General features: G+C 35.9%; 1 protein-coding gene across 2 annotated transcripts in view; it reads right to left on the bottom strand.

The window, feature by feature from the left end:
- CTNNAL1 (catenin alpha like 1) overlaps nucleotides 1-16984 on the bottom strand; it is a 110412-nt gene that overhangs the window by 26938 nt on the left and 66490 nt on the right. For both annotated transcript variants that reach the window (XM_072411885.1, XM_072411884.1), the window contains exons 7-9: nucleotides 15441-15641; nucleotides 5907-5993; nucleotides 124-282 (exon numbers count right to left, since the gene is read on the bottom strand). In XM_072411885.1, the coding sequence (XP_072267986.1) occupies nucleotides 124-282; nucleotides 5907-5993; nucleotides 15441-15641 (447 nt within the window). The remainder of the gene's footprint in view (nucleotides 1-123; nucleotides 283-5906; nucleotides 5994-15440; nucleotides 15642-16984) is intronic.

The raw sequence follows: 16984 nt of genomic DNA, 5'->3' as shown, positions 1-16984 counted from the left end.
GCAAATAGAAGGGTTTCACCCATTGCATGTATTTTACTATTTGAAAAGTAAGATTGTTTACCAATAAATATTCTATATGGGTTACAATGAACAGAGAAGTCTAAATGGAAACACAAAACTCACCTCTACCAGCTGCTCCTTCTGTTCTGATAACTTGCAAGTGTATTCTGCCACTGCTTCCAGATTCCCTTCTGCTCCAGCAATTTTCAGGGCCTTTAGAACCATATGATCTGCGTGGTATTTTAATAAGTCTGTGGCAAGTGTTGTAGCTGAACTGTAAAGCTAAATAACATTTGGAAAATAAAATTATGGCACCATGCTAATACAGCAACAGTAAAACAAAGAAAATTATATATATATATATATATATATATATATTCAAAAATCCTTTCCTTGAAAGTCCACATCTTTTTTACCTTTCTAATTGTTAGTGTAATAGGTCTACAACCAGATGTGGCCTTGTTGTGGACAGACAACTGGGTTTAGGGTATCAGGAAAAGCCTCAGGTGCTCACCTAACCCAAAAAAAAAACAGTATTAGTTGAGGGTCTGGTGGCCACAGGCCACCATGTTAATGTTGTAAGGCTGCAGGAAACTAAAGCCTGGAATTCCATGTGGCACTGCCTAGAAGAAGCAGTTTCAGGATGCTTGATTTGCACTGAATGGTTGCATCCAGTGGATACCCCCAGTGTTTAGTCCCTTGGCATTAATCCCCTCTGCAATAGAACCTGCAGAATGGCAGGAAGTTTGAAAAGTTTTCCTCCTGTGTCAACTGTCTGTATTCATTCCTATTGTGTATTACTTCCCCCACCAACTAGATTGCAAGCTCTTCGGTGCAGGGTCCTCTCCTCCTGTGTCACCGTCTGTGTTCGTTTGTCGTTTGCAACCCCTATTTAATGTACAGTGCTGCGTGATATGTTGGCGCTATAAAAATCCTGTTTATTAATATTATTAATAATAATAATAATAATAATAAAAGGATGCCCAATGACCGGCTAAAGGAAGCTTCTGTGCTGTCGCTTAACTGACTTATCCAGGGCTGGCCCACATTTTTGTTTACTAGTGTTCCATCCTCTTGATATAATTTAAACTTATTAGAATTCCGAATGGACCTTCCCTCACTGACAAGGAAGAAAATACATTAATCAAAGATTCAGATTATAAATGCAGCCATCCATGTTAGTACCAGAGATCTTCCTTTGTCAAAGTTTCCAAAAAAAGGGAAGTGAAGTCTCACACTTGCCTATGCTTTAATATATACGATTACTGAATATGGCTGTTTCTCAGTTTAACTTTTAAATTTATGCTATCATTATGACAAAGTCTTGTAAGGTATTGGGGACAGACAAAAGTATCTATGGAATGTCTTATTTGGCATCCCAAACAAGGTCTTCAATGCACATATAGCATATACAGTACTAGTCAGCAGCCACACCTTTCTATGATAAACAATACATTGATCCTTTACTAGTGGTTTACAACTTCACAACTATCGTATGTGCTGCTCAGATTCAGAATCAGGACAAGGCTCTTTTTACTCTCTATGCATTTTACATAAACTTTGTATTATATCTTTGTGCACTGTATAAACGTTAGTAACCTGTTGGGTGATACCATCACATTTTTTTTAGCATACACGTTGTAGGGTAGACATCTTGACAGTTTTTTTTTCTTTCCCACAGTAGCTAAAACATGTAAAAAAAATGTAAGGATCCACATGTCTGACTCCTTACGATTAAGAGTTCAGATCTGCTTGTGTGCAGACATCCTCACTCTTGCCATCTCTACCAAGATACTATCAAGCATTCCAGCTAAAAGTAAAGTCACGCATGCTAAAGGTTTAACTATTATATGGAAAAAGAACAAATTCCAAATTACTTAAAGCAGACCTATGACCACAATTTTTACTTTATATAGAAGGGTAAGACTGCGCTTTTTCCCAGGATGGAGCAAGAAAGCGGGACAGCATGGGATTGTATGGAAGACAGCTCCAGGGGGATCAACGGATAAACGCAAGTAAAGGTAAGTATCATTTTTTAATTTTCAATTTTGTTCTGCTTTAGGTTAAATAATACATTTGATTGCCAATTACCGACTTGCATAAAAAAGCCAAGTATCCCTATTCTATCAATGACAGTACTGAACTCTTTTGTTGTTGTGAGTTTATTAATATGCCCAATATTAACTTAAATTATTAATAATTAAGTCATTCATAAACAGTATTATTTTGAAAAGCACAACAGATATTACACTTAAGGTTTTGCAACTGCGATTTCATCAAGTGTAAAAGTAATAGTACACAAACCCCAGAGAAAAGGGACTGATAATTCATTTTGTTAGGTTTTGGAATCACATTTTCCTTTTGCTTCTTCTATCTTTATATCCAAATAAATCCATGTAACAAATGTTTCATGCAGGGGAAATAATTTAATCAAAGCACCACAATTCCTAGTATAATAGAAAACAATCAACGGCTGTAATGTGCAACACTGTATGTGTGTTCTGTATTCAGAATAGAGAGTTCTCTTTCCTGGGTACATTAAACTATATTTATCTCCTGGGTAGCACATCTAATGAGTGACATTTGTTTCCAGTTTAGATTTGGCAAAAGAAAACAGGTCTTCAACAAAGGCAAAGCAAAATCTATTCCAAGCATGCTACTCCCATGCAATACCACTCATATAATGTCTGTCCAAACAATTGATATTTTGCCACTTCCTCTTCCATAAATTGCATTTGTAAGTATTTCCAATGAATGATGCTATTTTCTGTCTATCCTGGGGATTCATCCAAATAAACTCCAATTTTGAACCTAAATTTTTGTTTCTTGTGATAAAGAATACAGGTTTTTCTGCTTTTCACTAATTTTAACGGAACTTGATTCCAGAATTTTTATTTGTCCAGTATGATGTCACCTGTATCATGTTCTGAATGATGTATGATGGACCAATTGCCAATTCTGAGTCACCTATATTTATTTAGAAGCAAAATGCTTGCAGACATTATTTTAAGGCACTGGCAGGTACTGCTGAACTTTGGGTGCATTTCAGACTCTGGCTGATAGTTTGAGTTCAAGCCAGAATTTATAATTGTGCGTTCTGCTTTTTTATTTAGGTTTAAAAGAACTATACTAATATTAAGAATCTTAGTGTCCGTACATACTTTTTTTCCTGTGCTTTATTGGTGATTTGCACAGTTACAATGTACAAAAGCTATTCAGATTAAAGAGCTGCTGTCTAAGAACCCGTTGAAGTTAAATATTAATAAACAGTGAAGGATCTGATTGCATGTCACTGGGAGACCGGATGTCTGTTCTATATTTGGCATTTTGACTGATTTCCAGTTGACCTTGGAGTGTTATACAACACTGTTCTGTATCTCAGTTTACCTGAATGTTAAAATGAGCCTGGATCACCAGCTGTCACAAAACTTTTAACCAATAGCCTGTTTTGAAGTATGTATAATCTAAAATGCATAAAAATTGTATTTACAAAGACTGCACAAAGAACTTGAAAAACATGAAAGTATTAATCTAGCCTATGCGCTACGGACTATTTAGAGACATGCAGTTTTCTTTGATTTTTTAAAATATTAATATCTGTAAATACAGCTGTCTGTCTAGAACAGCACTCACCAACTGGTGGTTAACAGAGCAGAAAATGTTGGTGGTCCATGACTCTGTCTCCCCATATGGACACAACCTGCCCACTCTCCCATTGCAGGCTCAGACCTGCTTGCTAAACATCCTGGGGGGACAGTAGCGCAGGGCTGTGGACACAACTTTTGTTGCGTTGCAATCCTGCGATGGAAGAGTGGGGGGGATTCTAGCATCATGACATCACTCTGAGGGAAGTTTCTTCCCTTTAAGTGACACATGGCTCCCCCCACATGCACGGTCTGAAATACGTGGATTTAGTGGCCCATGAGGTCTGAAAGGTAGGTGCCCATTATTCTTCAATTCTTTCCTATTGTTAACGTTTGCAGTTCCCATTTGTCACTGGTTGCAGTAAACCCAGGGCAGGCAAACAATCAACATATGCAAGTCTCCTTTCTTACAACCAATGCCCAATACCACTGATTGACTTTAACAACATTATTCTTACCTAGTCCGCCACTTTAGCGCCATCTCTTTACTGCAAATGTCATTATTTGAGAAACTCTCATGCTACATACGTGTTTATGAAAATGTTTCTCATCCGGGGCTCCTACAGAAGTTTATAAGGGTTCCTATGAGCAATAAGCAGTTTGGACATCTTCGGCCAGTTTCTACTGACACAAATTATTTTTTGGGGCTGAAAGGGTTGGATTCTTCTCAATTATCACCAAACTAATGTACTAAGCTGTGGATATAGTAAATATAGCAGGGGTTCCTTGAAGACCTGTAAGTTATTTCAAAGGGTTCCCCAATGGTAAAAAGGTTGGGAAAGGCTGGTCTATGGTGTTTAAGCTAAGTAAATATTATTTACAAAGTGTCATATTTTGTTGGAAGGAACATGAGCTCTAAAGACTAGCCCATTTCTGTAGAGGTAACACAAAATACATTTCTAGGTTCATGGAAATAAAATGTGCATGTGGTTAAAATACAAATAAACAGACACTTTTGATTATTTCAGAGTCTAAAATTTCTAGATTGTTGCGCACCCTGCTTTCATGCCAGTAATGTATATACTTATCTTTAAAAAGTATGCCTATAATTATAAAGCAAAAAATGTAAAATCCAACAGCTAATACTGCTGCTCGAGGAAAACTTTATCTACATAGTGCTACTGAAAATTCTAACAAAGAAAAAAACCCACAACATTTAAAGTTTCATGCAATCAGCTCATCAGCTGCTTAGTGAGTTATTAAAAACATTAAAATGATCTCAAACAGCAGGGGCCCTGGATAAAGAAAATTGTTTCCAAACTGTGGCAAAGCTATAGAGACTACAAGGTAATTTAATATTCCCTCCACAACAGTGAGCTTCAGTTGAAAGGATTCATTTTGGTTATGCTCATTTACATAGAGTGTTTTTATAGATGCAAAATTTACAGTCAACTGTGTCTTAATTGTTGAGCGCAATTACCACCACTTACTTCTAGTAAGTTCAGTGTAGTTCCAGTAAAGCTATTGATCGGCTTTGGAAGGCTTTTAAAATCATGTTCCACATTATGTACACAACAAATGTACATATTGTTAAGCATGCAACAAAATAAAAGAAACATGCTGTACCAAAGCAATACCCATTTAATTACATTACAACTATTGGGGCAATCAAAATAGGGGGGAATTTCACCTTTGCCAATTAAATAAATCATCAAATCACAAGAAAAAAATCATAAATACACTTATTTGCTTTTAATAAAAAATGGTTTCTAAGCTGTCCTTTGTCAAATAGCCCTTTTGATGAATCCATTTCTGATAAAGCTCACTGAGGAAACATCAGTATTGGATTGTTTAAGTGCCTGCCCTGCATAGGTACCAGGTATGCCAAAGATTTTATAATGTTTTAGTGAAGAAGATAGAGCAACCCATTATAGACTAAATATATACAAATGCAGTATTTGGAGTCTAAAGTGAAAAGTAAAAATGAAATCTCATTTGATTAAATGCCAGCCAGATAAATATATATTTACAGCCCTACAACAGGATTAAATAATTACACATTTCATATAATAATATAAAATAGTGTACAGACAGCATACTATATTAGTAGGGGGCCAGTTGTAGAAGTTATCAAGTTAAAAAAACTATTGTTAAATATTTTCAAATAAAAACCCTTCTGGTTCCCTGAAATTATATTGATTTACAAATTTGACTTCCTAATTTTTAACATTAATCTTATATAGTGTTGTTAAATCCTAAACACTTGTTTTGAGGTAACCTGGTAAAAAAACAATATAAAAAACAAAAAATCCTAAAACTTACTTCTCGTTTTAGTTCCATAATGCACTGACAGGTTTTCAGGATTGCCAGTTCCAAATCTTCTAGTATATCTTTTGTCTTTTGGGCTTGCTGCCAAAAAAGGGGAAAATATCATCATCATCAACTTAATTCATATACTACAATAAAAAATGACATACAGAAATATAAACCATACTTTATTTATTTAGCACTGTCTGATTACAGGATGAGTGGAGAAAATCCATCAGTTACTCATTTAGGAACAGAATAGCAATACGTTTGGGGTATTTACACCCCAGATAAACTAATTTTTGTTAAAGTAAGGTAGGGCTAGAACTTCTGATGAAATGTATTTGCTCTATATGTTCATGACTTGGTAACAACTTCTCTTGCCATTTCCAATGGGGTTTACAGGAAGAAACAAACCAAGAAATAACACTCTCATATTGTCAAATTAAAAAAAAAAATAAACTTTGTACACAAGAGACAGCAAGCAGCCTGCAGTGGAACGGTTTAGGAAAATCTCCCATCCATCACAAAGTAGGGATCTAAAATCATTGGCTAGTATAGAAAAGCAATACCTAGATAACAGACTTAAGTAAGACTGCACTCACTGTAAACCAAAGTAAACCAAACAACAGTCCTTTTATAGATTGCTGACTGTACCATTTTTATTAGAAGAAAATGCCAAAGCTGAAGCCTAAACATTAACTGCAAACATCTGCATTTTCTATAGATATTTATGCTGCCATAGAGCACACATACCTTAAAGAAATGATAGATTAATTATTTTACAATGTACTAATAATACATTCCATGGGACCATCAATGAAGAATAATGGCAAAAAGAAAATAACTTTTCTTTGACTTCAAGCTTGACTAAATGGAAAGTTGAAGAGTGAAAGTAAAGCAAACCCTGGAATTGTTTCCTGAATGTGTATAAAAGTTACACTAAAATAAAAGCAATTGTAATGTTTTATAAATGGGCTTCCAGTTACTGAAGTATTTACCATCCTTCTAGACATGCTACCTTTATACTTGCTATGTTTTTAAATCAGGATATACTGACAAAGTAAGTACTTGTAAGTGAAAGCTTTATCTTTGTGTTTCAACAGTGTCAGTTATAACTACAAGTTGTAGCCTACAGCTTTGAAGCACACATTTATTAGGCATCAGGTATTGTGTCAAATAATTCCTAAGTATATTAAATGATTTCCTCTCTGTATCAGTATGTATTATACTTTATTTTTATTTAAATTTCACCACCATCTTCTTCTCTTCCTGGCTTTAATTCTAGGCCATTTTGATTGGCCTGGCCGGGCACAGGTAAGGCCTGTGACTGCACACAGTAACTCATTCAGTCCCGGCAGCCCCCATGGATGCCAGACTGCACTGGGTATCCAATGCATTTTTTCACTGAAAACAACAGCGATCAGGTATTGATCACAGATTTTTAAGCTGTAACTTTACTTTTGCATTAAAGTAAGGTATACGTAGCTAGTTTCCCACAGCCAAAACAGAACTTTGCTTCCTTGAAAAGCTAAGGTAGTTCAAGAATTTTCTGCATCCAACATCTCCTGGCGTGTTGGGAAAAGAAAGGGAAGCAAACATTAGGCTTACTGTGGCTATTTCTTTTAATAATAAAATCCTTGACAGAATTTTAAAATATTTATTCAAAAGTTTTTTTTCCCAAGTTTTAAAGCTCCGTGGCCCCAGCCCAGTTTACCAATGCAAAATAGGACTCATCAATTATTATAGAGGATTTTTGATCGGAACATATGAAGCAGCCCCACAGGACTGGAAATAAACATGGTTTCAGATCACATTTCCTAAGAAGGATATTAGGAATGATTCATTTTCATAATATGAAGCAAAAACAAATATTTGGATGATAAGGAATCTGAACTGCAGTTAAACAGTTTGGTGCTAAATTCATGCATACTTATTTACATACAAATTAAGAGGAACCCGTTCACTGTAAGGAATAAAACTAGCTTGCAACTGCACAATTACCATAAAACAAAATTGCTTATGCAGCCCTGGTAAATTAACTAAAAACACATTAACTGGAATGAAATTCTGCAGATTATGGACAATTTTTACACATCTGAAAATATTCTATTGATTTAAAGCAATGAAAGGGGATCTGGGACTGAGTAAAAAAATTCAGATACACACACTGGGGCCTCTTTGCAATTTAAGTGATAATAACTGGAGACATTTATCAAGCAAATTTGCAACATAATAAGCACAAATCAGGTTGCCGCTCACTTAGCCAGTCTCAACAGGTTTGCAAAGCATTTGCGACCTGTGCACATATTTGCCACTGGTTTTAGTATTGGTAGTTTACAATTGAAGTCTGTTTTTATGTATCAATGTGTGTTAATGGGCCTGTTAGTGAGAATTACAGCCAATGGTAATGAACAAACCTGAATGTCCAAAAGTTATAAAAAAAAACTGCATAATAATGCATATCTGTAAAGCTGGACCAAAACAGTCCTTAATTTGGATCACATACAACATCACCTAAATAATATCTCACTATTCCTTGGGAATCTTGCTAAATAAGGCAGTCGTCATTATGGCCTTTTCCTTTTACAGTGCATTCCCCCAGGCAATCTACCATATCCTTGCTTTAATATATAGTAAGTAATAAATGTAGAACAAACATGCATAGTGTCTGTCCCAATACCTGACAAATACAAGTTGGTCAATAACACATCAAAGTAAAAACAGATAAGGATGGCAGCCACGAAGAATACATTTTAAAACACAACACAGCAATTGTAGCGTCTGTCGCATTATCATCCTAACGGGGTCCATTTACCTGAATAGGTACACTACAATGTTCAGTTTCACTGACTTTCTGTAGAAAAACACATTCTGTAGAAGTTATTTGCCAGTGGTTATTTAGAGTTTAGATTTGGCTTCTACTAATTCACACAGCCTTCACATTCTCAAGATTTACACATATGAGCATTACAGGCTGAAGTAAAGAAAAGAGATGGTCGATATCCTATGACCAGCATAGCAGGAATTCACAGGGTCTCAAATGATCAGTCTTTGCTGAAATACAGTTTTAATGGGTGAATCACCACAATGGCAAAGGTATTGCACATTTGCATGTATTCAGCTAAAAGGCATGTAACCATCAATGTTAGGTCCTTTTTTTTTTTTTTTTTTTTTAACTGTACCTCTCTTCACACATCCAACATTATTCACAGACAAGCTGTAAAGACTCTGTATTAACATCCTAAAGATCAGCAATCTCATATTCTTTATTCAGTGCTTTTCTATTGGTCTGTCATATTTGTATTCTGTAAAGCACTGCTAAATATGTTGGTGATGGTTTATTTAAATTGGACTAATTTTGATGGAATACTTTATTAAACCTAACAATTGTATATTTTCGGTGTGGCAGATTCAAAAGTGAGGATAAATCTTCACATAATCTGACCATCTTCTTAATGTCTTCAAAGCTTGCTTTGGTTTAAAAAAAAATGTTCATAAAAATAGCATTCCTAATACTTGAATCTTGACAGAAAATTTAAAGAAATGTAGTTTAGTTTTCTTTGATGTTTAGGGTAAAAAAACACAAATTTTACAAATGATTTTCATTTTTACTAAGATAAAAGAGTAGGGGGAGATGTCAGCTTCCATTTTATTGTACTGGTTTTATCTCAGCCTGTGTTGGAAAAATTGAGTTATAGATTAAGTTTACACATATAGGAATCTTATTCCCCCTTCCTTCTTTCATTATTATAGCTCATACAGAGTTTACCCATGGAGATTCTAAAGGTTTTAGACTTCAGATTAAGTCAGGGTACTGTCTCATCCCAATTCCTTCCCTCCCTGCCTGCTCAGGACGCAGGATCACAAAGCGTTTCAATGGAATAGAAAGAGACAGTAGAAAGGCAAACAGATTTTGCTCTACTCCAAATTTAGAAGCTTCACAAAGCTTTAGATTTCTAATGTGCCCTAACAATTATATCATACAGATTTTATACCAATAGCCAACAAAGAATAATCTTTTTAAAACAGTATAAATGTAGGGGAATTTAATGAGCAGTTTGGAAACAAGCAGAGTAATAAATGTATTTGTTGAGTTCTGGGGACTGTAAAGTGCAGATTATGAGACTTTGCTTACATTTATACCGGAGTACAGAATGACATTTAAATTCTAGCCAAGTGAAAGGCAGATCAGGAACATTGATGCTTATAAAATAAAAAAAATGTTAACCCTATTTGGCATAGAAATGATCAGATTCAACATAACTTCAAATTCTACATTGATTTTCTTCAGAATGATGTTCCCCACACTTTCTATGGAGAAACAAGCAGGTCTTTCCTTTGCCATTATTCAAATCACAGACCTCATTTTCCTAAACTGTTCAAGAGATTTTTAGAAGATACCAAAGACTTCTATTTTGTATTCAAGTCACAACAAATAGCTCAGATACATGAGCAGGGCCAGTAAAACATATCACACCAGCTGCATATGAACTACATATTTTTTTCCGCAATGATATCTATGCACTGCAGTTCAGATCTTAACGTTAATCTTCCAACACCAGTGCACAGAAGGGGAAACCGTGAAATAAATCTGATTGCTCAACAATGCCTTTAGAAATAATGAAATGCTATAAATCTTATCCAACACCTAGAGCAAAGAATGATAATTCCCTAAATCTTTTACAGGAATCAAGTGGTAACTTCAGACTCCACAAAATCATACGTTAATCAAGTTTTCAAGACTTGTTAATAGAAGACAAAACTTAAAGCAAAACTCCAGGCGGTATATAAAAGTTTACTGTTTAATCTAGAAAATAGTTTTTTAACTAATGCAAATACAAGTAACAGAAACTCATCAATAGCAGGAATTAGAAAAGGAGAGGGAGGGGCAACACTGTTGACTAATCATATTTTATTACATTGCATGTTGTTACTACACTGCAGAATTGCTGAGAATGGGTGACTTTGTGACATTTTTCATCTGTGGTGAATCACATAGTTATACCATGGCCTCAAGTGAATGGGCCTGATTTATAAAAGAACTCCAAGGCTGGGGAGGATACACTTTCATCAGTGAAGCTGGGTGATCCAGGAAACCTATAATGTTATAAGTAACTTGCTATTTGCTGGCCAATGTTTTTAATCCAGGACCAGATTGATTCCAGATTTGCTGCATCACTGATGAAAAGTGTGTCCTCTCCAGTCTTGGAGAGCTTTAATAAATCAGGCCCAGTGAGAGGGATTTGGAGTCTTTTGTTCATGCAATGTAGGCCAATAACTGAAACCTGGAAACAGAGCCAACAACTCTTGTTCAAGCAACTTTCTGTTGCCAGTCACTTCCTTTTATAGGGGAAGTCATGTGGCAAATAGGAATTATGTGACCAGTAGGAAAGAGAACACACCACCAAAGGGAGTGCTGGAGCAAAGGCAGCTCAGGTGATGTTCACACGTCCAGCGGATAAAGTACTTCTGTGGAATATTGTGGTCCTCTGGGGTAAAGGGGCAGCTCCCAGGGACACATGACTCAGCCAGGAACTGACCAGGCTGTAGAGGAGCGCAAGGTGTGTGACAGAGACATGGTCATTTAAAAAAATGTTGATTTGGGAGATGGATAGCCAAGATCAGATTATAATTAAATAAAAGCAAAAGAATTTCACTAGGACATTGCCAAAAAGAACAACTTAGGTCGCAGAGAAATAAAATATGCTTTTGCATTGATACTAGGTCAACAAATGTAATAGTATCCTGGAAGACTGAAACCATATAAAAGTTTCTGGACTGCGAACAGCCATAAACGGGAGCTGCACAAGAATGGAGAGAAAACAAAATCTTTATCACCTGATAAAGACTGTAAGTTGATAATTTGGAAGACACTAAATCCAAAAAGAGTTTACAGAGTGTAGATACAATCTTTGCAAGTGACACACAAGATTTTGTGGAATGTGAGCTAGGTAAGATACAGTCAGTGGATCAGCCTCTCTACTGTTTAACTCTACTCCTTGCAGCATGCTGGACTTCTTTGTGGAAAGCAACATTGCAACTTGTTGTGCTAAAAAATGGATGATGGCGTTGTAACGTGAAAGAAGCCTTGGAATAAATTATAACAAATCACATACCAATCCTAAAACATGCAGTTAGGTTATTTGGCTCCCCTAACCCCCCCCCCCGCCAAAAAAAAAAGTATTAAAGACATATGAGTAAAGGCGGCGTAATATAAACCCTAGTTCATAATATTAATAACCATATTCTTTATGTTAGTATTCAGTGGTTTTAAAAATCATTTGCTGTTAGTTGGCAAATGCTTTATATCCTGGACAGATGAATTCTGGGTTGGTGGATCACCCAGGTTCTCCCATGAAAGTCTATCTTCCCCAGTCCTAAGGAGTCTAAATAAATCAGGCCCAAAGTTTGCTAATAATATTTAGTGGCATTTTATGACCCATTTAAACAAAATTTTTCTTTAAATTTTTATTAAGAACTCAATTTTAGAGTTATGTTTGTCAGTTACAATGTGGTCATAAATGCTCCAAACAATAAAATACCTTCCCAACAACTGACAGGAATTTATCAAATTCGTAATGTCATTGCAATGAGATGGAACAAACTTTTCAGGCATTGGACCGGTGAATACTAGTTAATAGACTGACAGGACTGCCCTTACTTCTTCAAGTTCTAATAAAAGCATCACATTACACAAATTTGTTTGCATTTTTTGGTATTCTGTTATGGTAAATGCACATTATGATGATGAGTTTTCAATCCCCTAGTAAAATCTTATAGACCATAACTTGTTTCACACCAGAAATTGAATAGCTTTCATATAATAGAGTTAGTCTCCCTCGGTTAAAGTCTGGACAAGCTTCCTTTAGTGAATCACAATACTATCAAACAAATGATTTCTCAATTAGTAATTTGTGAATAGGGTGGTGTAGAATTTGACTTTATTTAAAATCTGCCATTGCCATAATCTTTTCTTTACACCTACACTGCATTTTCAAGAGAATTGAATCAATGCATTAACATTTTGTAATTAATTTGTCTCAGTGTCCTCACTTACAGCACAGGATGATTGCTCCCGTATTGTAGAGACACACCTGTGCCTGTTGCATGCAGCACTTTAACACTGCTGATGTTGTGGGTGATCTTAGGGACTGAGTTCTTTCTGCAGCCTCTTGTAGCTCTTTATTGACCAAGACAAACTCTGCAGTTGTTTCTTTTTGCATATCAAAGCACAGCTTGCTCCAGAAGTTAATCTTTGTTTGTGATTAGTTCACAGTGAGGATTTTATACAGTAACTGACACCTTGCTGCCAAATAATATGTTGAGAAACATCTGTCCTAATTGCATTTATTAAAATAATGTACCTGTTCCAACTTACATACAAATTCAACTTAAGAACAAACCTACAGTCCCTATTTTGTATGTAACCCGGTGACTACCTGTACCAGAATCAAAGTTTAAATATGTGAAAAAAAGAAAAAAGAATACAAGGAATAAAAGAGTTTGAAAACTCATCTCACCCTGATCATAGGAGATTTTGTGATTTGCTTTAATGATCCCTAAAGAAAAGGTCATAAACTGTCAACTCCCTGTTTAACCTACTCTAAATTACCGTATTTTTCGCCCTATAAGACGCTCCGGAATATAAGACGCTCCAGAATGTAAGACGCACCCAATTTTAAAGGAGGAAAATCTACAAAAAAAAAAGATTCTGAAAGATTATTCCCCTTCTGATCACTCATGTGCCATTCATACCGGTATTCCCCTTCTGATCACTCATGTGCCATTCATACCGGTATTCCCCTTCTGATCACTCATGTGCCAGAGACACACGCAGGGTCGGGTATCTGGTGAGTATATTATTTTAATTATTTTATAACACATTTGTTGTATAGGACGCACTAACTTCCCCCCCCCCCAGTTTTGGGGAAGAAAAAGAGGAGACAGACGCTGCTGCAGCCAGAGACACACGCAGGATCGGGTATCTGGTGAGTATATTATTTTAGTTATTTTATCACACCTTTGTCGTATTGGACGCACTAACTTCCCCCCCCCCCAGTTTTGGGGAAGAAAAAGTGCGTCTTAAACTGCAAAAAATACGGTATTACTTAAAACAATATCTTGTACACCCTAATGTTAAAATGTTACTTACCCTAAATAGATGAATTAATTATTCTTTTTTCTTTAATGTTAAGGCATTTTTGCTGTAATTCAATTTGCTATAAATGTACAGGAAGAGCCAACTATTGGCTTACAAGTTGGCCTGGACTACAGTGTCTATATTTGAACATGTTGTCTACTTTCGGACCTGGTCCTTTTCTTCTACAAAAGTCATGGTATCCATACTACACCATGTCCCCTTTTATCTTAGTAGTTATTCATAAAGATTCTAATTGCATTTTCTGAGATAGACCAGAGAGAGGATCCGCAAATTACACTGTGTATAAAATACAATTGCATATAGATGACACAGAAAGTATGCACAGTGTTAAAACCACACCAAAATTACTTTCAGGTAAACAGGCTTAAAATGGTTTCCTAATACAAAATACTACAGTTCATCCTATTCACAGAAACCACAGTAGGTCTTAGAAAAGAGACCTTTAAAAAGATGATCCTATAATGTCATAAGGTTTATAAACTCTGATTGCATTTAGAAACAGAATCATATGCCAAAGAATGGGAACTGCAGAAGACAACTTTTGTTCAAAATTTTTACCTTTTTGTTACTGTTGAGATACCTCTTCTGGCATTCTAATTGGATATGTGATGGTGCTGAGGAGGTGAAGAAAGAAAACCTGACAACAAGCTTAGTGTTAAACCAAAAAAGGTTTATGGAGGTTGCAGTGTGGAAATAAGAGAATGAACGACACATGGCTTGTTCTGATTCTGTTAATAAACCACCCAGAGCTGCCTTTGGCTTAACTCAAGGGTTCCAGGTAAAGAACACACTATTTTCAGTAATCTTTATTCCTAAAAATATAACATTCTGAGCCAAAGGAGTATGCAACTGACAACTTCAGGATCAACATTTTTTTGTAAGAATGAATTGGTAACCAAAAGTTTCTTCTTCTGACCATGGTCCTATCATTGTGTTTTGCTCTAAATTTACAAAAAAATAGCCAAGAAAAACTGTACAGCTGAGCTGTACTTCTGTGAGACAACAGTGGTAGCCACCGCTGCCATTCACAGCAGCCTTCTGTTATTTTTTCGCCCTCTTTCCCCTTGGGCAGTCTCTGGTAATTCACAGAATATACTGAGACAAACTGAGACATTGCATTTAATGAGAACCACAATCCTCACAGTTTCAGCATTGGAACTGCTCAGCTGAAATGTGATTTAGGAGAAAAGTGATGGGGTTAATGATTTAAAGGTCGGAGATGTTAATTGACCCTGAAGTTCTTTAAAGCTAAACTCAAAATGCAGTGCTGTCAATTTCACCTATTTATAACTAATCAAATCCTGTTGTCCTAACAAATTTAAAGGTTATGGTAATGCATGTTTTTGCAGAATATAAAAAGATTTACTTTGGTAAAAAGCTCTTACAGCTTGTATCCATGCTGAAACCAGCTGCTCTAGTTCCATTTTGGCCTGGTTGGATAGTTCCAGTATTCGCTCTCTGTTTTCATGGCTGGTATAGGCAGAGTCTGTGAAATCTTCTGTATGTTCCAATATAACTTCTAACATTGTGGAAAGATTTTCTTTTGACAGGAAATATAGGTTATCTCTAAGTCCTTCTACTTTACTCTAGAAAGAAAAGAAAACAATACATAACAATAAAATATATGTAATCGAGGAAACCATAAAAACTTTAGTACCAAATACAAAGGCAGTATCCAGGACTATAGGGCTTTAACAGCAGATATATATTTTTGTTTGTGTTAATAATGAGGAGCCTAGAAACAGCCACACTAAGCTTAAACAAGCTTTTTTTTTTTAATTAAATCCCTGTGAATGCACTTATAAGCAAATTCCAGGGTTTACAAACTTGCCTATTTCTTTTGCTGCCTGGTTTAGGAAAAAGCCATTTCACCTAGAATGACTTCCATAGATTAAAAATATCAGTGCAATATCCAATTGTATCAAAAATAATGTTTTAATTTTTAATTAAGCTAAATTAAAATGTAACTTAAAATGGAAAGGATTAAAAATTGTGGGGGGGGGTTTGAGTGTGAATAGGCAATGGTTGTACTGTGTATTATGAACTAATTGGCCAACAATAAACTGCATATTGAATGTGATGTTCACAGTGCACAGAACTAGTGCACATCTAACCCCAGCCTCAGACTCTACCTAAGACAAGAGATACTGCATCCAACGTATACAGATTATACTAAGTAATTTTTGCCCAACAAAAGTATTCAGAATTTTTTGCTTGCCGTTATCCAAAAAAGCCTACAGTTGAACTTTTTCAAGACTGTACTATATTATGACTATAACAGAATATTTTTTAGACATCTGTCTTGTCAGCCATATTACCACTTTGAATGAGGTCTACTTAAAGCAACTTCATCACTAAAACAAAACTTTACTATAAAGTCCTCATAGCAAATACACCAAATTTGACTTTCTAGCAAAAGTGACGCATAATACTACAAAGATTTGCAGTGCTTGGCTGGAAATATTCAACATCTTTTTGCATTGAGGATGTTATTGTAAGATCTCAATTTAGCTACCTGTGTGGATTCAGGGAAATTAAGTTTTGGCAAGTTATTAAGGAGGAACATTTTTGATCTAAAAGATCATTGGCATTTTACATGGTACCATTTGCTTGTTCCATCATCAGACAGATAAGCATGAGAATATAAAGCAGGGACCCCGTCTAACAGCTGGACTGCAAGAGCATGAAGACCAGCGGTGGTCCGTGGCTCAGGCTCCGGGCCAGACTTAGATCTGCGATGGGAGAGTGGCAGGTTCTGGCATCATAACATCACTCTGGGGGAAGTTTCTTCTCCTTTAAATGACACGTGGCTCCCCTTGCATGTGTGGTCCGTATATTTAGTGGTCCGCAAACTCCAAAAGTTTGGGGACCACTGATATAAAGGACTTCTGGACAACGGACACTTACTATGAGAATGACAGCAAACACT

Source organism: Pyxicephalus adspersus, chromosome 5 (assembly GCF_032062135.1).
Source record: "Pyxicephalus adspersus chromosome 5, UCB_Pads_2.0, whole genome shotgun sequence".
NCBI lineage: Eukaryota > Metazoa > Chordata > Amphibia > Anura > Pyxicephalidae > Pyxicephalus > Pyxicephalus adspersus.
This window is presented reverse-complemented; position numbering and strand designations above follow the sequence as displayed.